Here is a 24474-nt window from a genome sequence, read left to right as displayed (position 1 = left end):
TTACTTCGTCTGTCTCCCCCACTGGACCGGGAGCTACCCTTCGGGAGAGACCCTGAATGTCCTGTCCGGGGCTGTGCCCCGCCCCAGGTACAGCTGGGCCCTCCGCAAACACTGGCTAAGGGAAGGAACGGGCGCTCTTCGCTAGCTGGGCCAGGCTGCTTTGCAAAAAGGCCGTAGCATTTCACGCCGCCAGGAGCCACGTGCGGTGTCCGTTTCCTCGCTTCCTCCCCAGCAATGTGCATTTCCCTCGTCAATGCCACGCTCTCCAGGCGCCAGCCGGGCGGAGGAAATTTCCGCCCCCTCCCAAGCCCGAGGCGGGGGCGGGCGTCGGAAGGTCAGGTGTCCCGGCCCGCGCGCAGCGCCAGGGGGCGTCAGAAGCGCTCCGACCACGGGGCGCTGAGCAGGTGGGCGCGCGGCGTTCTGGCGGGGTCCCACCTCGCAGGGGCCTCGCTTCGCTCGACGTCCCGCCCCGGACAGTCCCAGCACCACGGACGACCGGCGCTGCGCCTGCGAACTCCGCCTCGGAGGAGCCCCCGCCCGGGCTCCCAGCGCCACGCGGCGCGAGCCCGGCCAGCCCCCGGCGCACCTGCTCGGGGAGTGGCCTTCGGCGGAGACGGGCCTCCAATTGGCGCGGAGGTGACAAAGGGGCGTGGCAGATGAGGCCCCTCCCCTCCCACCCCCTTTGGAGTATTTAAGGGAGTTGGCGGCGCGGCTGCACTCATTGCGCCGCGGACCGGCCTTGTGAGTGGTATCTCTGCGCTGCTCCTGCGCGACTCGGCGACCCCAGTGCCTCGGCCACCATGCCGCGCTCTTTCCTCGTCAGGAAGCCCTCCGACCCCAATCGGAAGCCTAACTACAGCGAGCTGCAGGACTCTAATCCAGGTGTGTTGGAGGGGTGCTGGGCTCCAGGAGGTTTGGGGGAGACAGGCGAAGGCTGCGTGGGGGCCACCTGAGGGAGGCGGCCTGTCTGAGCCAGGATCGAGTCACAGGGTGTTTTGTGGAGCATTGCGGCCTCGGGCTCGGGCTCGGGAGACCGGGCAGGTGGGTCCCCAGTCCCGGGGATCGGTCTGGGTGGTTGGGGGAGTGCTGTGTAGAGAGCAGGGGTTTTGTGCTTGGGTGGCCTGTGTAGCCGGCGAGAGGCGGAGGAGCTCCGCGAGAGTGGGAGAGGAGGCCTGTGTCAGGAAGGCCCTCTGGACGCTGCTGGGGAGAGTCCGGAGTCCAGAGGGTTGAGGGGAGGGGTGGGGAGACGAGATGTGTGTGAGGAGGGGGATTGGGGCAGGGTGGTGGCTCCAGGGCTGGGGTGATGGGGTTCTGGCCTCAGGCAGGGGACTTGGGACTTAGGAGAGGGAGATCTGGAAATGACCCCCTTCAACTGGGGGTCCTACCTGTGAGAGACTCAGATTGGGTGACCTGGGCCAGGAGGGCAGGAACCTGGTCTGTCCTGTGGATCATTTTTTTGATCTAATTATGTGTTGAGAATCAGCCCTACCCAGCCCCTGGCCAGCGGTGGGTTCATGTTTGTTGATTGAGTGAATGATTTAATTAACGCCTGACTCTGCTTTTTCTCTCTCAGAGTTTACCTTCCAGCAGCCCTACGACCAGGCCCACCTGCTGGCAGCCATCCCACCTCCAGAGATCCTCAACCCCACCGCCTCGCTGCCAATGCTCATCTGGGACTCTGTCCTGGCGCCCCAAGCCCAGCCAATTGCCTGGGCCTCCCTTCGGCCCCAGGAGAGTCCCAGGGCGGCAGAGCTGACCTCCCTGTCGGACGAGGACAGTGGGAAAGGCTCCCAGCCTCCCAGCCCACCCTCACCGGCTACTTCGTCCTTCTCCTCTACTTCAGCCTCTTCCTTGGAGGCTGAGGCGTATGCTGCCTTCCCAGGCTTGGGCCAAGTGCCCAAGCAGCTGGCCCAGCTCTCTGAGGCCAAGGATCTCCAGTCTCGAAAGGCCTTCAACTGCAAATACTGCAACAAGGAATACCTCAGCCTGGGTGCCCTCAAGATGCACATCCGAAGCCACACGCTGCCCTGCGTCTGCGGAACCTGCGGGAAGGCTTTCTCCAGGCCCTGGCTGCTACAAGGCCATGTCCGGACCCACACTGGTAAGTGCCCCTCCAGGCGCCCCCACCGTTGCTTTCTGTGGCAGCTTTTGTGAATCTGGACTTGCTGTTCTCATTCGCAAAGTTGTGGACACTGAGGCCCCGAGTCTCCTAACTTCTAGCTCAAGTTCAGGGGCCTGCTCTCTGGAAATGTTTGGCAGAAACGTTCCTTCATCAGCTAAGCAGATGGGCAAAGCAGACACCTTCCCAATCCCTGCAGCCTGTTTCTCAGCCAAATGGGCTGGAGCTGGATATCGGAAAGGTGCAACCAACACCTTGCTCTGGGGGCCACAGGTGTGAAGGGGCCCACCCAGCCCCACCCTCTCCCGGTCCGCCCCCTCCCTAGCCAGACAGGATGTTGTCAGACCCCCCACCTGGCTCTGAATCCTTTGAGAACTTTCTCAAAGCTTAGGCTGATGTTTCACTTCTGTGAGCCTCATTTTCTCTGTCTTTCAGATGGGCATGAGAACAGCTTGTGGGGTTTCTGTACAGGCTAAATGCAGGAATGCATATGGGAATCACCTGGCAAAGTGCTGGGTACCTGCTAAACTGTCACAAAAATGGTTCCTTGGCATTTGCTCTGCTTCCCTGCTGTGTGACTTTGGGCAAGCAACTTAACCTCTCTGAGACTCGGGAGAATTATGACGGCATATGTTTTAGAGAGTGGCTGTAAAGGTGGCTAATCACTTTATAGTAATTTATTATACCCGAATAGTTCTCAGGTCGGCTTCCCCACCCCCACTCAATCCTAGCACACAGACCAGGAAACAGCAATTTTAGGGCAGAAAACACAATCACGTCTTTCAAAAATTTACTAAATATGTAGAAAACTTTCTGGACATGGAGAAAAGGTAGAACTTTTTAGAACTTGAACGGTGGCAGCCACTGTGCCTGGAGCTGCTCTTTGGAGAGGGACAGTTGAGGGAGAAGATTCCACAGGGTTCAAGCTGGCCAGGTTCTACCATTCCTGGCCCGGCGCCTGACCTCTGAGCAGTGAGGGTCAGTGAGGTATCTGGGAGGACTGGCATTTCGCGGGCTTTATTGGCATCTTATTCGACTAAGGCTACCCATTTCTTTTCCTTCCTGCACCAGTAGCCCTGATTTTAACATGTAAAGGTCCAACTGCTGGCCTCCCCGTGCCTGCCCAGCTCACAGGGCTCTATTTTGGGAGATTTGAACCCCTCAGGATGCTGCTCTCCTGCCTGCCTCTCTCGCCTCCCATCCGGACATTATTTTAATGTAAAGGCATGGCTGAGGCACAGAAATCCCCTTGAAATGTATCATTTCGGTCCTCATTGACTCCCATTGTGTGCCTTAATGGTGGGCCCAGTGGGTGGGGGCTGGGAGGGGTGGAGCAGGTGCATGGGGCAGGGGTGCCCAGCACCTGTTCCAGTCGCAGCTGCTGGCGCACTGCGTGGCAGGCCCCTTTAATCCGGGGGTATCGCATGTACAGTGCCCCCCTCGGCGCCCTTTGTCCCCGCCGGCCTGGTGCCGATTTCACACTTGCCAGGAGTACCATGAAGGCGTCTGGGGGGCGAGGGATCTGAGGAGTGGGGGTCTGTGCCTCCTGCATATGCGTGCAGCTCCCGCCCCCAGCCCATCATGTCCTAGAATGTCTCCTTCCCCTTTTGTTCGGGTTTGTGTCTTATCACACTTAGAGTACTTACTGTGCAGGAGGTAGTGCTCGGGACTTCACCAACAGCCCTGGGAAGGGAAGGGGGGTGCCATCGTAATGCCAGTCTTACAAATGGACTCCAGCCCCTTTTCCAGATCTCTAGAGTCAGCCCTTAGTTCACAAGGGTGAACTTACCCTTCTCATTCACATGAAGACTTAGAATGCAATCAGCAAACCCTTCAGGCCTGGCGTGGGGAGGCTGCTGAGTAATGGCAGAGTGGAGTAGTGCTCAGGCACCCCTCCCCCAGTCCTCTGTGTCCCCCACCCTTTGGAGTGGCGAGTTTCCATTTCTGCCCCATGAAAGTGAGTCCAGCTCTCAGGTGCTCCATAAGTCCCTATGGAATGCATGGGTCCCATTGGAATCATTCTCTGGACTCCCTCCTACCCTGGTAGCTCAGTGTAGCACCCTAGGCACCCAGGAGGTGATGGAATGAATTCACTCTCAGCTCTTAAATTCCATCCAGCGCTGGGATTTCACAGACAGGCCCTGGCCTCGCGGGCATGTCAGACTGGGCGTGAGGGGATTGGAGAATTGCATATTTTTTAAAGAGACTATTCAGTATTATAGAGTAGTGTCTAGCACATAGTAGGAGATCAATAGATTTAAAAAAAAATTATAGACAGGGTCTGGCTTTATTGCCTAGGCTTGTCTCAAACTCCTGGCTTCAAGCAGTCCTCCTGCCTCACTCGGCCTCCCAGAGTGATGGGATTACTGGCGTGAGCCACCACACCCGGCTTCAATAGATTTTTGTGTAATGAGTTATTGTTATGACCTTTTATGTGGAAAATGCTGCATCCCCCAGAAAAAAACAAACAGCATTATTGGTGTTTTTGGAACTGTAGCCTTTTGGTTGGAGCAGGGATTATTACAAGGCATGAGTGAGGGGCAGACTCCTCTGAGGCCTTTTTAATTTTTAAAGCAGACTTAATTATTCTCTAAGGGCTTATTGAGGACTTACTGGGTACCCAGCTCCATATGCAAGACTTTTTCCGACACAGCCTTGGCCAGGCAGATGGTGTGTCAGAGGCACAGGTTTCTGTAGCCTCTTCGGTGTTAGAAAGGGGCCCAGGCCCTGGGCTGGGGCTTAGAATGGACTCAAAGAAGGCCCCTGCCCTTATGGGACTCAGCCTGATTGGAGAACAGACAAGGAGATTTGGGATTACAGCACGGGAGGTGGGGTAGTGAGGAAAGCAGGCTGCTGGCCCAGCCCCAGGAGTGGCCTAACCAGCTTGGAGGTGGGGGTAGGGAGGCCTCTTAAGGCTGACTCTGGCTTTGGCCCTGATAAGTGAGTAGGACGAATCAGTAAAGATGTTCGGTCATCGTTGACCACTTCGCACATCTCTGCGGGATGTGGATGAGTACTGTGCCCTACCTTCTGTCACTTACCAACCCCTATGAGTGGGGGATGGATAGCCCGATTTTACAGGTGGAAAAATGGAGGCTCAGAGAAGCCAGACAACTTGCCCAGAGTTGCACAGTGGGAAGCAGCAGAGCTCCGTCAGGTCCCAGCCTTTGGACTCTGCGTGTTTGAGGCCTGACTTTCCTGGGATCGTGGGATTCTTTCGGGGTTTAGGGTATGCAGGGAGGGATTCCCATCACTGCCAGCTGTTGTCCCACGGCTCATTCGGCCTTTCTGGCATTCTCTCCCCAGGCGAGAAGCCCTTCTCCTGTCCCCACTGCAGTCGCGCCTTCGCTGACCGCTCCAACCTGCGGGCCCACCTCCAGACCCACTCGGATGTCAAGAAGTACCAATGCCAGGCGTGTGCTCGGACCTTCTCCCGAATGTCCCTGCTCCACAAGCACCAAGAGTCTGGCTGCTCAGGATGTCCCCGCTGACCCTTGAGGCTCCCTCTTCCTCTCCATACCTGCCCCCTGCCCGACAGCCTTCCCCCAATCCAGCAGGAAGGACCGACCCCACGTCCTTCTCACTGCCATGGAATTCCCTCCTGAGTGCCCCACTTCTGGCTGCATCAGCCCCACAGGACCTTGAAGACCATTTTCTGGTTCTGTTTCCTCTGCCTGGGTCCCTCAGTGGGCTCTGGAGGAGGCCTTCCCGTGGCCTTTTCTGTGGAGAGAGGGCAGCTGGCAGCCCCAGCCCCCGGGGGATTCCTGAGCTGGCCTTTCTGCGTGGGTTTTTGTATCCAGAGCTGTTTGGATACAGCTGCTTTGAGCTACGGGACAAAGGCCGACAAACTCACTGGGAAGCTCCCACCCCACTCAGGGGACCCCACTCCCCTCACACACACACCCCCACAAGGAACCCTCAGGCCACCCTCCACGAGGTGTGACTAACTATGCAATAATCCACCCCCAGGTGCAGCCCCGGGCCCTGCGGAGGCGGTGGCAGACTAGAGTCTGAGATGCCCCAAGCCCGGGCAGCTATTTCAGCCTCCTGTTTGGTGGGGTGGCACCTGTTTCCCGGGCAATTTAACAGTGTCTCAAAAGGGACTGTGAGTAATGGCTGTCACTTGTCGGGGGCCCAAGTGGGGTGCTCTGGTCTGACCGATGTGTCTCCCAGAACTATTTTGGGGGCCTGACAGGTGGGCCTGGGAGGAAGATGTTTACATTTTTAAAGGTACACTGGTATTTATATTTCAAACATTTTGTATCAAGGAAACGTTTTGTATAGTTATATGTACAGTTTATTGCTATTCAATAAAGCAGTTAATTTATATATTGAAAAGAGTCTGGTGTAATAGAGGAGTGGGTATTTTAAAAGGTCTTTGGTAGGGGAGGAGGAGACAGAAATTCCTGAAGCTTAGATATTTCTGACACAGCCTTAAATCTTGTCCTTGGAAACCTCACGGGGCTTTGGAGTCCTGGGTGTTCTGTCTGCTGGTGTCTGGGTGAGCCAGCAGCATCCATACGAGCTCTTCACTATACACTGTGGCTCTTGTTTACTTTCTCATTCTTGAATTTTGAAACCGATTTGGCGCATGGGGTACAAAGCTGGCTTCCTGGGTCTTATCAACTAGGCAGGCTGCAAAGCTGCCCCAGCACTGCAGGTCTTTTGGGGCCGCTTCCCCCACATGCGAGTGGAATGCGACCAAGGAGACAGAGGATGTCCTTCCTGTTTCCAAGGGCTCCCGGCCCCCTCGGGCCTCCTTGTCAGTCCCACACCTCCGTCTTGCTGCTGGGTACCAAATGGCCTTTGATGCAAGGAAATTGGCTGGCTGGAGCCAGGAGGGTGAGAAGCCAGGCCAAAGGGTAGGGGTCACTCAGCTTCCTGCTCCAAGGACTGCGGGACGGTCAGCTTGCGTCCTGGGCTAGGGTAATTCACTCCCCGCCGGCCAGGCCAACGGTGGTGACCTCACCACTGGGGGCCTCCTGGGGCCAGGAGAAAATGAGTGTCCTTTTTGAACACAAAAGGTGCTGGAGGTGCCAGTTTCCTGCGAGGAGCTGAGGCGTCCCGGAGCTTCGGAGCCCCGGAGTCAGGCTGGGGGTGGGGGGAGCTTCATGTTCCAAAGGAGAGATGATTCTTTCTTCTAAACAGGAAATGGTGACCCGCAGGCCGGGAGCAGCCCTTAATGACTTGCAGCTTTCCTCCCAAAAGGAAAAAAAAAAAACGTTCTCTAACAATCGCCAAATTGTGGCCTGCCTCCCTGAAGGGAAGTTAGGGAGTTGGGGGGATGGGGATTGGGCATCCATGAGCTGAAGGCCTACTGTGTCCTGGGTCCCTGCGGGTCCCTCTAGGTCGTCTCCATCCACCCACAGTAGGTGCTGACTCTGAGTGAATGATTTCATGACTTCACATAATCCCTGGGGGTTGGGCCTCTGGAAAATGAGGCACAGAGGTGGGCTTGCCTGAGGTCATCAAGCCCAGCCCTCAGGTCATCCTGGGAGTTAGGTAGGCTGGGCTCATGCCCCCCACTCTCAGGGCACTTGGAGCAAGGCTCTCTCCCTCTGAAGGCCCCAGTTTCTGCCTCTATAAAACGGGGTGACAGTAGTGCCTTCCTCTCGGAGACTGTACAGAGGCATTCATTCATTCAGGGGTTTCAAGGGCACCATGTGTGCCAGGCTCTGTTCCAGGCCCTGGGGTTACAGCCGTGAACAAGACAGGCCATCCCTGCGCTCATGGGACGTATGTTCTGGTTGGGGAGAGAGAAAACAAACAAGCGATTAAATAAACAAGCCGCTTTTCTACAGCGATGGTGCCAGGACAGAATGAAAGAGTGCCAGGCACTAGAGAACAACGGGGTGGGGCTCCCCAGGCCAAGGCGGTGAGAGCCCTGAAAGAACTGAATTCCAGCCTGGACCTGAAGAAGGAGAAAGATGCCGGCAGGGGAGGATCTGGGGGAGGGAATAGCAAGCCTGCTGGAATGTGCTGCCCCCATGAGAAAGACCAGGATGGCGGAGGGACTGGGAAGACAGGGTGGGAGAGGAGAGTGGGCCCAGCTCTGCAGAACTTGTGGTGCTAAGCAGGTGGGAATTTTGTCTAAGCCCCTAGGGCAGCCACTGGGGCTCTAAAGCAGGCTGGTGCTGAGGCCTGCTGTACCTTTCCTTCGAAGATCTCCCTGGCTGCTGCGAAGAATGGATCTCAGGGGTCCAGGAGAAGAAAGACAAAGGCAGGGAGACCATGAGAAAGCCAGAGGGGGTCAGACACCCTGGCTCATGCCTGTAATCCCAGCAATTTGGGAGGCCGAGACAGGCCTCACCTGAGGCTAGGAGTTCGAGACCAGCCTGGCTAACATGGCAAAAACACGTCTCTACTAAAATACAAAAATTAGCCGGGTGTGGTGGCATATGCCTGTAGTCCCAGCTACTTGGGAAGCTGAGGCAGGAGAATCGCTTGAGGTCAGGAGGCTGAGGTTGCAGTGAGCTGAGATCGCGCCACTGCACTCCAGCCTGGGCCACAGAACGAGACCTTGTCTCAAAAAAAAAAAAAAAAAAAAAAAGGCCAGAGGGCAGGGAGGGAGGAGTGGGAGGGAGGATGGTGGCCTGGCTCAGGGTGTTGGTGGCCTTAGAGATGAAGCCTGTATTTAAGAAACTTGTGGCAGTTGTGGCCACCCAGCCCATGGCGCAGCACACCTGAGCCCTAGTGGGTGAGAGTTATTTAGTAGTATTATCTGGGGAAGCTGGGCATGGTGGTTCACATGTGTGTAGTCCCAGCTATTTGGAGGCTGAAAGGTGAGGATCGCTGGAGCCCAGGAGTCCAAAGCCAGCCTGGACAATGCAGTGAGACATCGTCTCTACAAAAAAATTTAAAGGGCCGGGCGCGGTGGCTCAAGCCTGTAATCCCAGCACTTTGGGAGGCCGAGACGGGCGGATCACGAGGTCAGGAGATCGAGACCATCCTGGCTAACACGGTGAAACCCTGTCTCTACTAAAAAATACAAAAAACTAGCCGGGCGAGGCGGCGGGCGCCTGTAGTCCCAGCTACTCGGGAGGCTGAGGCAGGAGAATGGCGTGAACCCGGGAGGCGGAGCTTGCAGTGAGCTGAGATCCGGCCACTGCACTCCAGCCTGGGCGACACAGTGAGACTCCGTCTCAAAAAAAAAAAAAAAAAAAAAAAAAAAAATTTAAAAATTGGCCAGGTGAGGTGGCTTACGCCTGTAATCTCAGCACTTTGAGAGGCCAAGGTGGGGCAGATCACATGAGGTCAGGAGTTCGAGACCAGCCTGGTCAACATGGCAAAACCCCATCTCTACTAAAAATACAAAAATTAGCTGGGTGTGGTATCACACCTGTAATCCCAACTACTTGAGAGGCTGAGCATGAGAATCGCTTGAACTCAGGAGGCAGAGATTGCAGTAAGCTGAGATCGTGCCACTGCACTCCAGCCTGGGCTACAGAGTAAGACTCCGTCTCAACAACAACAACAACAACAAAAAAGCCAGGCTTGGTGGAGCGCACCACCAAGGGGATGTTGGATCTAGTAGGGGTAGATACTATGAAGCTGAAAAAAGAATGGGAAGAGCCTCTATATTCTGATCCAGAGCAAACCCCAAATCACTAAACGAAAATGAAATCACCGGCAGATGTGCTCCCTTCTGTGGGCAGAAGAGGGGTGAAAATCATCAACACGTGGTTCATTCTTGTTTGTATTTGCATGCGGAGACTCTGGAAGTTAGGACAATATACTAACAAAAGTGGTTCCCTAGGGGGTTGCAGGAGGTGGGACTGGGGTGGATAAAGACTGGAGGGAGGGAGGAAAGGAGCCATCTTTTAAAGATTTTTAAGACGTTTTACTTCGAAATAATTGCAACCTGACAGAAATTGCAAGAAACAGTAAACTGGAATCATTCATTCAGATTCTTCAATATGTTAACATTTTCTCATGTATATATCTTCCCTCTCTCCCTAGACATACACACATTATTTAGTTCTGAACCATTTGAATTTTTTTTTTTTCAGATGGAGTCTCACTCTGTCGCCCCGGCTGGAGAACAATGGCGCAACCTCGGCTCACTGCAACCTCCGCCTCCTGGGTTCAAGCGATTCTTGTGCCTCAGACTCCTGAGTGACTGGAATTACAGGCATGCGCCACCATGCCCGGCTAATTTTTGTGTTTTTAGTAGAGACAGGATTTCACCATGTTGGCCAGGCTGATCTCGAACTTATGGTCTCAAGTGATCCACCCACCTCAGCCTCCCAAAGTGCTGGGATTACAGGTGTGAGCCACCATGCCCGGCCTGAACCATATGAGAGTAAGTTATAGACACAATGCCCCTTCACTGTTAAATATTTAAGCTGTTTCCTAAGGATAAGGACATTCTCCCATAGTTTCATGATCAAAATTAGGAAATTTAACATTGGTGCAATGCTACTCTGTAATCCATAGTCATGATCACATTTCTGCATGTGTCCTAGTGATGTCTTTCACAGAATTTTGTGGGGTGTAGTTGGAGGGGAAATGACCAGGATGCAATGCAAGGATCACACACTGCATTCACTTGTCCTGACTCTTTTATGTATTAATTTAATTTTTTTTTTTTTTTCTAATAGAGACAAGGTCTCACTCTGTTGCCCAGGCTGGTCGCAAACCCTTGTGGGTTCAAGCAATCCGCCCGCCTCAATCTCCCAAAGTGCTGGGATTACAGACGTGCCCAGTTACTTGTCCTGACTCTTATTTATTTATTTATTTAAGACAGAGTTTCGCTCTTGTTGCCCAGGCTGGAGTGCAATGGCACGATCTTAACTCACCGCACCCTCCAGCCTCCCGAGTAGCTGGGATTACAGGCATGTGCCACCATGCCTGGCTAATTTTGTATTTTTAGTAGAGATGGGGTTTCTCCATGTTAGTCAGGCTGGTCTTGAACTCCTGACCTCAGGTGATCTGCCTGCCTTGGCCTCCCAAAGTGCTGGGATTACAGGCATGAGCCACTGCGCCCTGCCTGTCCTGACTCTTTAATCTCTTTTTTCCCAAGGCAGCTCCTCAGCCTTTCTTTGTCTTTCACAACATTGATGTTTTTGAAGAGTACAGGCCAGCTGTTTTGTTTAATGCCCTCCAGTTTTTTTCCTGATGTTTCCTCATAATTACATTTGAGATATGCACTTTGGGCAGAACGACAGCAGCAGCGTGTGTCTTGTTTGGTGCAAGGTGTCATGAAGCACCTGAGGTCAGCTCATCCCAGACTGACATCAACTTTGACTGCTTGGTTAAGGTGGTACCCGCCAGGTCCCTCCTTGCTGAAGTTCCTCTTTTTCCCTTTGCACTCAATCTGTATCTTGTGAGGAAATACTTGGAGACCATGTGATGCCTCCAAGTAGCTCCTCACAAGATACGGAAAGGACCATGTGATCCTATGATGCCTCACACTTCCATCCACAAGTTTCATCCCTTTCAGGTTCTTTTTGCCTAAATCAATTACATGTTACGATGGTAGTTACCAAATGGTGATTTTCTAACCTCATCATTCCTTCTACTTTACTGGCTGGCTTTCTCCTGCAGGACTTCCCCTCTGTCGAGGCAGCGGCTTAGAGCTGTCGGGTTGGGAGAAATGGGGCCGGGAGCAGCAGGATCTGGCCAGGCCATTAGATCCTCCCTGGGGATTTTCTTTAAAACGAGTCCAGGAAATAAAATGGCTATAAAGCCAGTCTCCATGCAAGTGTCAAGGCAGGCAGGTCTGGGGCCAAGGCCATCTCTGGGCACATCTGGGCTGCATTAGTGACCTGGTGGCTACTTATGAATATCCTCTGAGCTGGGATGAGCGTCTCCTGGTAGACAGGGATCAGGACTGTCCTTGTTCTTCTTTGCTTTCGAAGTGTTATTTTTTCTGTTTTCTTTTCTTTTCTTTCTTCTTCTTTATTATTATTATTATTATTTTTTTGAGACAGAGTGTCACTCTGTCACCCAGGCTGGAGTGTAGTGGCTCAGTCTCGGCTCACTACAGGTCTAACCTCCTGGGCTCAAGAGATCCTCCCAGTTCAGCCTCCTGAGTAGCTGGGACTAAACGCACATGCCATCGTACCCACCTAATTTTTGTGTTTCTTGCAGAGATGTAGTTTGGTCATGTTGCCCAGGCTGGGCTATCCTCTCACCTCAGCTTCCCAAAATGCTGGGATTACAGTCATGAGCCACCACTCCTGGCCCAAATTGCCAGTTTCATGAATGTTACAGGAATGTATTCCCTCCTTTAAAAGAGTGAGAAGGTGACATGTGAAGCTCAAGTGGCATGTGATCAACACTCTCTATCCTTATGCCTTTACTGTCCCAGCATGACACCATGGAGATCTTGGTTTACATCTTTGTTAGTTAAAAAGATGAGCAACTGTATTTCTTTTATTTATTTATTTATTTATTTATTTATTTATTTATTTTATTTTTTATTTTTTTTGACACAGAGTCTCGCTCTGTTGCCCAGGCTGGAGTGCAGTGGCGTGATCTCAGCTCATTGCAACCTCTGCCTCCCGGGTTCAAGTGATTCTCCTGCCTCAGCCTCCTAGTAGCTGGGATTACAGATGCCCCCCATCATGCCCCGCTAATTTTTGCATTTTTAGTAAAGACAGGGTTTCACCATGTTGGCCAGGCTGGTCTTAAACTCCTGACCTCAGGTGATCCACCTGCCTCGGCCTCACAAAGTGCTGGGATTATAGGTGTGAGCCACTGCACCCAGCCAAAAAACAAAATGAGCAAATACATTCCCATGCATACACGGCTCCATCTCACTTACCTGGTTCCACAAGGGCCTCCACCACCTCTGCGTCATCCCTTTCACCACCCCCCTCACTCCTTCCAGTGCACCAGGCTCACTGCTCCCTCGGGGCCTTTGCACTGCCACTCCCTCTGCCAGGAACACTGCCCCAGAGAGCCACATGGCCACTCACCTCCCATCCCTCTCCATTTCATTCCAACCCCTTTCCCCGTTGTTATTTTCTCCATGTGACCAAACACTCATTTCCCTGTTCAGAGTTTCTCTGCTGACTGTCTTCCTCACCAGAACGTCAGCTCCATGCAGGTGGAAATTTTGTCTGCTTTTTTCACTGTGCAGTGATCCCTGGAGTCCTGTTCACATGTGGGAGGCACACGCTCAGTGAAACATTGCTGAAGGAATGATGAATGAGTTGACGTGTGCCTCTCAGAAACACTGTGTGGTCACCATTCTTTTTTCTTTTTCTTTTCTTTTTTTTTTTTTTGAGATGAAATCTCCCTCTGTGGCCCAGGCTGGAGTGCAGTAGTGCAATCTCAGCTCACTGCAACCTCCGTGTACCAAGTTCAAGCGATTCTCCTGCCTCAGCCTTCCAGGTAGCTGGGATTACAGATGCCTGCGATCACACCTAATTTTTTTTTTTTTTTTTTTTTTGTCTTTTTAGTAGAGATAGGGTTTCCCCATGCTGGCCAGGCTGACCTCGAACTCCTGACCTCAGGTGATCCACCTGCCTCAGCCTCCCAAAGTGCTGGGATTACAGGCGTGAGCCACCTCACCCAGCTTTTTTTTTTTTTTTTTTGAGGCAGAGTCTCACTCTGTCACCCAGGCTGGAGTGCAGTGGCTCGATCTCAGCTCACTGCAATCTCTGCCTCTTGGGTCCAAATGATTCTCATGTCTCAGCCTCCCAGGTAGCTGGGATTACAGGTGTGTGTCACCAAGCTCAGCTAATTTTTTTGTATTTTTAAAATACTGGTTTCACCATGCTGGCCAGGCAGATCTCAAACTCCTGGCCTCAAGTGATCTGCCCACCTCAGCCTTGCATAGTGCTGGGATTACAGGCATGAACCACTGCTCCTGGCCCATTTTGAATTTTTGTTTTTGAGTTTGTTTGGCTAGACTTCCTTCTTCTGTGAAACCCACAGTTGGGTGATATATTAGTTTCCTATATATTAGTTTCCACACCAAATTCCCATGAACTCTGTGGGAACAGCAGAAGTTTATTCCTTCATGGTCCTGGAGACCAGAAGCAGGACATCAAGGCATCCACGGGGCTGTGCTTCCTCCACCTACTCTAGGGTAGACTCCTTCCTTGCCTCTTCTCTGTGTCTCCTTTTTTTTTTGAGATGGAGTCTTACTCTCTCGCCCAGACTGCTTACTGCAACCTCCGCCTCCTAGTTCAAGCAATTCTCCTGCCTCAGCCTACAGAGCAACTGGGATTATAGGCGAGTGCCACCACGCCTGGCTAATCTTTGGATTTTAGTAGAGAGAGGGTTTCACCATGTTGGCCAGGCTGGTCTTGAACTCCTGACCTCAGGTGATCTGCCCGCCTCAGCCTCCCAAAGTGCTGGGATTACAGGCGTGAGCCACTGCGCCTGGTTGGCTGTCTCTGTTTCTCTTAAGACACCAGTCATTGGACGTAGGGGCCACCCTAATCCAGGATGATCTAATCTTTACTTGATTGCATCCACGAAGATCCTATTTCCAGATAAGATCACATTCACAAGTCCTGGGAATTGACTTGAACATATCTCTGGGGTCTACAGTTCAACCCCAGGTGTACCGGTGGCTACAACCAAAGGCTTGGCAAGTCTTTCTCAGGGCCTGGAATGAATTCAGGTGCACTTGTCTATTTATTTATTTGGAGGTGGTGGGGTTGGGGGGGCGGTCTCACGCTGTCGCCCAGGTGGAAGTGCAGTGGTGCAATCACAGCTCACTGTAGCCTTAAGCACATCCAGGAACTTCTTATTATTCACTCACCAAACCCTGCAGGAGGGTCAGGAAGGTGGCCTCCTTAGGAGGAGACTTGGGAGGTGAGTAGGATTCTGCCTCTGACTCCAGGAAGAGAGAGAGAGCCCTAGGTCAAAGCTCCACCAAGCCCCGATTGCAGAGGTTACTGCATGAGCAGGCACCCCAGGGTTGGGTGACAGTCACAGAGGGAGAGGTCAGCTTGCATCAGGGTCAGGCCATGCGGGCCTCGGAGCGGGAACTACAGATTTATCCTGAGGGCACTGGGGAGCCATGGGAGGGGCTGGTAGGGAGGGGACTGAGTGGGTTTACTCTTTGGAAAGATCCCTGGGGTCACTGTGATGGGAGCAGGTCTGGCAGCAGGAAGAGCAGGTGAGGAGGTGGCCACCGCCCTGTGGTGGTGGCAGATGAGGCGGGGTGCTGTTGGCGACTCATGGATGAGCAGACTGAGGGCCTGGAGTTTTCACCAAGTGAGGGAAATAAGGACCCAGGGAAGCAAAGAGCAAACACTCAGGCAAATAAGAATGATGACGACGGTAACAGAAACACTTCATGCCAGTTCACTACCGGGTTTGCACAGATTATTTAATTTAATCCTCACCACAGCCTGAGGCAATATGGGTATAAGGGAAGGTCCTATAAGAGAGGTTAGGGACTCTAGAGTCAAACTTCCTGGGTTCAGTCTCTGCTCCATTGCCTACCTGCTGTGTGACCTAGAGCAAGTTGTTCAACCTCTCTGAGTGTCCATTTTCTTATCTGACAAGCAGCCCCTCCTTCCTGGGGTTGTTGTACAGATTCAGTGAGTAAATACTTGTAAATTGGCCAGGCTCAGTGGCTCACACCTGTAATCCCAGCACTTGGGGAAGTGGAGGGGGGGGGGGTGGATCACCTGAGGTCGGGAGTTCAAGACCAGCCTGACCAACATGGAGAAACCCCATCTCCACTAAAAATACAAAATTAGCTAGGCGTGGTGGCACATGCCTGTAATCTCAGCTGTTCGGGAGGTTGAGGCAGGAGAATCGCTTGAACCCCGGAGGCGGAGGTTGCAGTGAGCCGAGATTGTGCCATTGCACTCCAGCCTGGGCAACAAGAGAGAAACTCCGTCTCAAACAAAAAAAAAAAAAAAAAAGAAAGAAAGAAAGAAAGAAAAAAACACTTTAAATTGCTTGCCCTTGGGCCTGGAAGAGTAAGCTTCACTAAACAGTGGCTGTAACTGTACCCATTTTACGGATATGAAGAAAGGGCTCTGGGAGAGTAAGGAAGCTTTCCAAGTTTATCTAGAGGATAATCCTACTGTTTCAGGTACTCTGCATCTCTTACCAAAGTCTGGGGACCTGATCTGTCCTGCAGATCCCAGGGTCTGGCATCCTGTGTCATCTCCTGGAATCCTGAGTGCCAAGACTGGGCAGCCCGGACCTGGAGCAGCCGGGAGACTTGCCATGCACACTTCCTCTTTGGGTACAAGCTGGAAGGTCCTCAGGCTAGGGGACCCAGGGCACCAAATTCAATTCTATTTAGCTGGAGCTATGGCCGGAAATGAAAGCTTTAATGGGGCTGAAAAGGTAGCAGCAAGGAGAAATGAAACCCATATGTCACTCGTGGGAGCCCTCGGGATGGGGATCCCTCAAAGAAACCCATCTTTACCCCAGGGAAAGACCCAGCACTGGGCAGGGGGCTTTTCCAAGGCTGTCAGTCTTCTGCTTGCAGGTACAAATGCCACCAATGCCTCACTTCGTGACCCTGGATGAGTCCTTGCCTTCTCCAGGCTTCACTTTGCAGGTCACCAAAATGTGCTCAACCTTTGACCCAATAACAAAATAAAAAGCACATAAACACACACATTTTACCCAGCACGTTTCAGTAGAGCAAACACCTCAACAATCTAAATGCCCAGCACAAGTGGATTGTATACGTTACCTGGAGTCCTGGTGTGTTCTGAAAACTTTGCAATTATAGATGATTATACAATCCCTAAAACATACATGGTATGTATATTTTTCTCTATTTTTTTTGGAGACAGGATCTTGCTCTGTCACGCGGGATGGAGTGAAATGGTGAGATCTCAGCTCACTGCAAGCTTGACCTCTCGGGCTCAAGTGACCCTCCCTTCTCAGCCTCCTTAGTAGCTGGGACTACAGGTGCATGCCACCATGCTTGACTAATTTTTGTATTATTATTTTTTAAAATTTTTTAATTTTTTGTAGAGATGGGGTCTTGCCACGTTGCCAGGCTGGTCTCAAACTCCTGAGCTCAAGCAATCCTCATGCCGCAGCTCACGTCTGTAATTCCAGCACTTTGGGAATTAAGTGCTGGAATTACAGACGTGAGCCACCATGCCCGACCCATTATATGTATCTCATATGAACAGAGAAAGAATAAGCCTGGTACATGATTAGCAGTCCAAATGCTTTTTTTTCTTCTCGAGATGGAGTCTCCCTCTGTCGCCCAGGCTGGAGTGCAATGGTGCAATCTCGGCTCACTGCAATCTCCACCTCCGAGGTTCAAGCCATCTCCTGCTTCAGCTTCCCAAATAGCTGGGATTACAAGCTTGCACCACTACACCCAACTAATTTTGGGTTTTTTTTCTTTTCTTTTTTTTTTTTGAGACGGAATCTTGCTCTGTTGCCCAGGCTGGAGTGCAATGGTATAATCTGACCTCACCACAACCTCCACCTCCCGGGTTCAAGCGATTCTCTTGCCTCAGCCTCCCCAGTAACTGGGACTACAGGCACGCACCACTATGCCCGGCTAATTTTTGTATTTTTAGTAGAGATGGGGTTTCACTATGTTGGCCAGGCTGGCCCTGAACTCCTGACCTCGTGATCCGCCTGCCTTGGCCTCCCAAAGTGCTGGGATTACAGGTGTGAGCCACAGTGCCCAGTCGCAAAATGTTTCTTAAACAATTAAATGAATGAACGAATGAGCGGTCAGTATTCAGTGAATATTTGTTGACAGAAAGGAAAGGAGGAAAAGAAAGGAAAAAAGGAAGGATCTAGAAGGTTTGTACCCACAGTCACAGTGATTTTCTGGGAGGGGAGGCTGAGGCAATGGCGAGGAGGAGGGCATTTCCTGTGAGGTAATTTTTTTTTTTTTTTTTCTGAGACGGAGTCTCGCGCTGTCGTCCAGGCTGGAGTGCAGTGGCCGGATCTCAGCTCACTGCAAGCTCCGCCTCCCAAGTTCACGCCATTCTCCTGCCTCAGCCTCCCGAGTAGCTGGGACTACAGGCGCTGCCACCTCGCCCGGCTATTTTTTGTATTTCTTAGTAGAGACGGGGTTTCACCGTGTTAGCCAGGATGGTCTCGATCTCCTGACCTCGTGATCCGCCCATCTCGGCCTCCCAAAGTGCTGGGATTACAGGCTTGAGCCACCGCGCTCGGCCGTCCTGTGAGGTAATTTTTAACCTCTCTGTGTCTGTATTATGATAGCTTCCCTGTAGGGAGCATCTTTTAGTTCACAATCAAGCAGTCAGTAGTCCCACGGACAAACCTGATTGTCACGCGTTGCCTTGAGAAGGTGCTGACAGGCAGGAAAAGCAGTTTGCCAAGCAGCCTGGAAAAACGGTATGGCCCCATTTCTTTTTTTTTTTTTTTTTTGAGAGACAGAGTCCCACTCCGTGGCCTGGGCTGGAGTGCAGTGGCACGATCTCGGCTCACTGCAACCTCCACCTTCTGGGTTCAAGCAATTCTCCTACCTTAGCCTCCTGAGCAGCTGCAACCACAGGTGCATGCCACCATGCCTGGCTAATGTTTGGTAGACATGAGGTTTTACCATGGTGCTCAGCTGGTCTTGAACTCCTGAGCTCAGGCAATCCACGTATCTCAGCTTCCCAAAGTGCTGGGATTGCAGGCGTGAGCCACTGCGCTTGGCCAGCACCCCATTTCTGTAAAATTTTACCTCTAGCTTTATCCATCCTTGCCTTCACACAGAGGGAAGCGCCTGTCTGCCCTGGGGGTCAACAGTGGTTCTGTCTGGATAGTGGGGTGGCTGGGGTTAAGTTTTCTTTTTTATAGGTCTCTGAATTTCTGTAATGAGCATGCACCAGGCATGGGGTTTGGGTTTTTACAGGCTCACACCTTTAATTCCAGCACTTTGGGAGGCTGAGGCGGGAGGATCCCTTAAGACTAGGAGTTCAAGGCCAGCCTAGGCAACATAACGGGACCCTGCCTCTACAAAAAATAGTAATAGCAAGGAGTACGTATTTTTCTTTCTAAACAGAAGCACACACAGAGAAGAAAAACGTGCAACACTTGGCAATGTCCCAGGATGTAGGGGGTCTGGCACTCTGCAGTCATGGCCACCCTGTCAATCTTGAGGGCCATGGAGTGACATTTGGGTGCCCTGTGGTGCCCACCCTGAGCACTGCCAGTGAACTGAACTCATCCTCCACCTCGGTATCTATGGACAGCTTATTCTTCAACCCTGGGGGCCGCTCTTCACCCAGACCAGGAATCTTCACCCAGATCATGAATCTTCACCCAGACCACGAATCTTCACCTTGCAGGTGCTCACTGCTGTGATTCAATCATTCCAGGGAATGAGGTGGGTGGGGTGACAGCCCCTTCGAGAGAGGCAGGGACTGAGCACAGAAAAGACAAAGGACTTGTCCAAGAATGCACAGCCATTAGGTAAGTGGTGGCACCAGGTTGGTTTATTTATTTATTTATTTATTTATTTTAAGATGGAGTATTGCTCTTGTCGCCCAGGCTGGAGTACAGTGGCGCAATCTCGGCTCACCACAACCTCCACCTCCTGGATTCAAGCGATTCTCCTGCCTCAGCCTCTCGGGTAGCTAAGATTACAGGCACGCACCACCATGCCTGGCTAATTTTTTTATTTTTAGTAGAGACAGGGTTTATCAGGCTGGGCACAGTGGCTCACAGTTGTAATCCCAGCATTTTGGGAGGCTGAGACAGGCAGATCACCTGAGGTCAGCAGTTCGAGACCAGCCTGACCAACATGGAGAAACCCTGTCTTTACTAAAAATACAAAATTAGTCAGGTGTGGTGGTGCATGCCTGTAATCCCAGCTACTTGGGAGGCTGAGGCAGGAGAATAGCTTGAACCCAGGAGGCAGAGGTTGCAGTGAGCCGAGATCACGCCATTGCACTCTAGCCTGGGCAACAAGAGAGAGACTCCATCTCAAAATAAATAAATAAATAAATAAATAAATAAATAAATAAATAAATAATAATAAGAGACAGGGGTTCTCCATGTTGGTCAGGCTGGTCTCGAATTCCCGACCTCAGGTGACCTGCCTGCCTCGGCCTCCCAAAGTGCTGGGATTACAGACGTGAGCCACCGCGCCTGGCTGGCACCTAGATTTTTTTTTTTTTTTTTTTTTGAGACGGAGTCTCACTCTGTCACCCAGGCTGGAGTGCAGCGGCGATCTCGGCTCACTGCAAGCTCTGCCTCCCGGGTTCATGCCATTCTTCTGCCTCAGCCTCCCGAGTAGCTGGGACTACAGGCGCCTGCCACCCCACACCCAGCTAATTTTTTTGTATTTTTTTTTTTTTGTTTGTTTTTTTTGAGATGGAGTCTCGCTCTGCCGCCCAGGCTGGAGTGCAATGGCCGGATCTCAGCTCACTGCAAGCTCCGCCTCCCGGGTTCACGCCATTCTCCGGCCTCAGCCTCCCGAGTAGCTGGGACTACAGGCGCCCGCCACCGCGCCTGGCTAGTTTTTTGTATTTTTTAGTAGAGACGGGGTTTCACCATGTTAGCCAGGATGGTCTCGATCTCCTGACCTCGTGATCCGCCCGTCTCGGCCTCCCAAAGTGCTGGGATTACAGGCTTGAGCCACCGCGCCCGGCCCATTTTTTTGTATTTTTAGTAGAGATGCGGTTTCACCGTGTTAGCCAGGATGGTCTCTATCTCCTGACCTCGTGATCCGCCCGCCTCAGCCTCCCAAGTAGCTGGGACTACAGGCACGCACCACCACACCCGGTGATTTTATTTATTTTTTGTATTTTTAGTAGAGACGGAGTTTCACCATGTTAGCCAGGCTGGTCTCAATCGCCTGACCTCGTGATCCACCCGCCTCAGCCTTCCAAAGTGCTGGGATTATAAGCGTAAGCCAACACACCCGGCCCCACACCAGGATTTTAAAAAATGGCTGTATTGAGATATAACTCACATGCCACACAATTCATCCACTTAAAGTCTACATCCGCTTAAAGGGTATTCAGTAGGCTTTAGTATCTTCACAAGGTTGTGCAACCATCATCCCTATCTAATTCTAGAACATTGCATCACCTGAAGAGGAAACCCCGTAGCCATGAGCAGTCACTCCCCATTTCCTCCTCCTCTCAGCTCCTGGCTTTCTGTCTCTATGGCTTTGCCTATCCTAGACATTTCATAGAAATGGCATCATAGTAACGGATCATACAAGTCATCACGTGGTCCTTCCTGTCTGGCTTCTCTCATGCAGCATAATGTTTCTGAGGTTCATCCATGTTGCAGTGCATAATAGAACTTCATTATTTTTGTGTCTGGATGAATACAGCACATTCTATTTGTTCATTCATCAGCTGATGGACATTTGGGTTCATAAGTGGAAACACTTTGGGGCTATTATGAAGAATGCAGCTGTGAACATTCCTGTCCAGGTTTGTGTGTGGACTACAAGCAACGTATGTGAGAGCTGAAGTTGTTCTGCATCCTTGTCAGCACTTGTCATTATCAGTTTTAATTTTTTTTTTTGAGATGGAATCTGACTGTTACTCAGGCTGGAGTACAATGGTGCGACCTCAGCTGACTACAACCTCTGTCTCCCGGGTTCAAGTGATTCTCCCACCTCAGCCTCCCAAGTGGCTGGGATTACAGGCGCGTGCCACCACTCCTGGCTAATTTTTGTATTTTTAGTAGAGATGGGGTTTTGCCATGTTGGCCAAGCTGGTCTCAAACTCCTGACCTCAGGCGATCCACCTGCCTCAGCCTCCCAAAGTGCTGGGATTACAGGCGTGAGACACTGCACCCGACCCAGTTTTAATGTTTTGTTTTGTTTTCGTTTTTTGGGGACAAGGTCTCATTCTGTCACCCAGGCTAAAGTGCAGTGGTATGATCACAGCTCACTGCAGACTCGACCTCCCTGGCTCAAATGATCCTCCCACCTCATCCTCCTGAGTAGCTGGGACCACAGGTGTGCACCGCCATGCCTGGGTAATTTTTTAAATTTTTTGTAAAGATGAGGGTCTCACTATGCTGCCCAGGTTGGTTTCAATCCCCTGGGCTCAAGTGAGCCTCCCGCCTCAGCCTCCCAAAGTGCTGAGATTACAGGTGTGAGTCACCACACCTGGCCTGTTTGTATCTTTTATTTTAGCCATTTTAGTAGCTGTGTATGTGCATAACAGTTTTCACAAGATGTAATTGATAAACAGTAAAGTGCCATATATAAAGTACAAAATTTGATAACTTTTTCTTTCTCTTGGGAAATAAAGGAGTGGTATTTCTGGGTCACGTAGTAACTCTCTTTAGGCACCAAAATTTGAGTGGGATCTGTCCTGTGGTAGGGCCAGGATCACTTCTGCTGGTGGGGTCCGCTGCCTTGGGAAGGAGAAGCTGAGCCCTGGCTCTCATCCCAACTGTCTTCTCTGGGAAGGGGGCAAGTCTGCAGAAGGTTCGAGGATCCAGCTCTGAGCCCCTGCAATCATAGCTCAGTCCTTCCCGCATTCACCCCATGTGCACTCAGTCCTAAGGTCGCCGGGCCAGGAGTGACACAACAGGGAACAGACAAGTCTTTGTTCTCAGGATGCTGACAATTCACCTTGGCTTGAGAAGGACACAGCCTTGGGCTGGGCACCGTGGCTCACACCTGTAATCCCAGCACTTTGGAAGGCCAAGGCGGGCAGATCATGAGGTCAGGAGATCGAGACCAGCCTGGCCAACATGGTGAAACCCTGTTTCTACTAAAAATAGAAAAATTAGCCAGGTGTAGTGGCACACGCTTGTAGTCCCAGCTACTCGGGAGGCTGAGGTTGCAGAGAGCTGAGATCAGGCCACTGTACTCCAGCCTGGGTGACAGAGTGAGACTCTGTCTTAAAAAAAAAATTTGTGCTGTTTGAGAAGGACATAGTCTGTCCAGGGTCCTGGCTGAGGCAGAGCAACTGGTTCTGAAGCCCAGGAATAGGTTCTCCCTGCAGCCCTCCAGAGAAGAACACAGCGCTGTTACTATCACGACCCCATTCAGACAGATGAGGAAGCCCAAGTCCCAGAGGGAGGAGGGATTTGCCCAAGGTCCTTCCAGGTGATAATGGCTGAGCAGGGATTCGAACCCATTTCTCAGGGAAGGGAGTGATGTTGCCCGGGAAGAGTGCAGGGTGCTATAGGAGAGCCACGGGGGGCACCAGCTTAGTCAGGGACTTGGGGACATTAGGCAGAGCCTTCCCAGAGATGGAAGAAGCAGGAGTTAGCCAGCAAAGATAATTGGAAGAGGGGGAGGAAGTTGCAGGCAGAGAGCATGACAAGTGCCAAGGCCCTTGGGTGGGGAAATGCTTGGGGTGTTCAAGAAATAGCAAGAGGTCAGTGTGGCTGGGGGAGAGAGGTAGGAGGAAGGCGGGCAGGGGCTGGCATCCCCCGGGCCTCATAGGCCACAGCCAAGGGCCAGGCGTTTGGATTTGATTCTAAGCTGTGGGAAGACACCAGGGGATTTTATGCAGAGGAGCGACTTCCCTCTGGCCGCGTGTGGGAAATAGGCTGTGGGGACTGAAGGAAGTGGGAGGCCAGGGAGGAGGCCCCTGCAGCTTGTGACTTTCCCTGGCAGGTCAGCCAGAGGAAGAAGGGGTGGGAGCTGTCTTTGTGGATGGGCTGGGTGGGGTTGGAGAGTGAGTGAATGCAAGGACCAGGCTGGGGAAGGGTTGCAGCCCTCATGAAAGGGTTGGGGGATGGCGGTACCAAGACTGGGTGCCCAGGAGAAGAGACAGGGAGGAAAACGTGGAAATGCATTTCTTTGTTTCTTTTTGAGACGGAGTCTCGCTCTGTAGACCAGGCTGGAGTGCAATGGCATGATCACAGCTCACTGCAACCTCTGCCTCCTGGGTTCAAGTGATTCTCCTGCCTCAGCCTCCAGAGTAGCTGAGATTACAGGCACTCACCACCTTGACCTGCTAATTTTTGTATTTTAGTAGAGACAAGGTTTCACCATGTTGGCCAGGCTGGTCTTGAACTCCTGACCTCAGGTGATCCACCCACCTCAGCCTCCCAAAGTGCTGGGATTACAGGCGTGAACCACTGTGTCCAGCAGCATTTCTTTTTTTTTTTTTTTGAGACAGAGTCTCGCTTTGTCGCCCAGGCTGGAGTGCAGTGACACAATCTCAGCTCAGTGCAACCTCCACCTCCCAGGTTCAGGTGATTCTCCTGACTCGGCCTCCCTAGTAGCTGGGATTACAGGCGCACCTCACCCTCCCCGGCTAATTTTTGTATTTTTGGTAGAGACGGGGGCTGGTCTTGAACCCCTTACCTCAAGTGATCGACCCACCTTGGCCTCCCAAAGTGCTTGGATTACAGGCATGAGACACCGTGTCCAGTAAAGGCTTTTTAGAAAAATAAAAACACAGGGGCCCAAGCGACAAGAAAGAATTCCTCTAAGTGCAGGCCTTCCACGATCTATCTATCTATCTATCTTTTTTTTTTTTTTTTTGGATTTGATTCTAAGC

The 24474-nt window shown here is 51.9% G+C and overlaps 1 protein-coding gene across 1 annotated transcript; it reads left to right on the top strand.

The window, feature by feature from the left end:
• Positions 1-724: 724 nt before the first annotated feature.
• SNAI1 (snail family transcriptional repressor 1) lies at positions 725-6452 on the top strand. The gene is made up of 3 exons (XM_025399385.1): positions 725-882; positions 1574-2101; positions 5426-6452. Exons 1-3 carry the CDS (start codon positions 801-803, stop codon positions 5608-5610), a joined length of 795 nt encoding a protein of 264 aa, XP_025255170.1. The 5' UTR covers positions 725-800; the 3' UTR covers positions 5611-6452.
• Positions 6453-24474: the final 18022 nt, after the last annotated feature.

This window comes from Theropithecus gelada, chromosome 10 (assembly GCF_003255815.1).
Source record: "Theropithecus gelada isolate Dixy chromosome 10, Tgel_1.0, whole genome shotgun sequence".
NCBI lineage: Eukaryota > Metazoa > Chordata > Mammalia > Primates > Cercopithecidae > Theropithecus > Theropithecus gelada.
The sequence above is the reverse complement of the archived record's forward strand: the minus strand, read 5'-3'. Positions and strand labels throughout refer to the sequence as shown.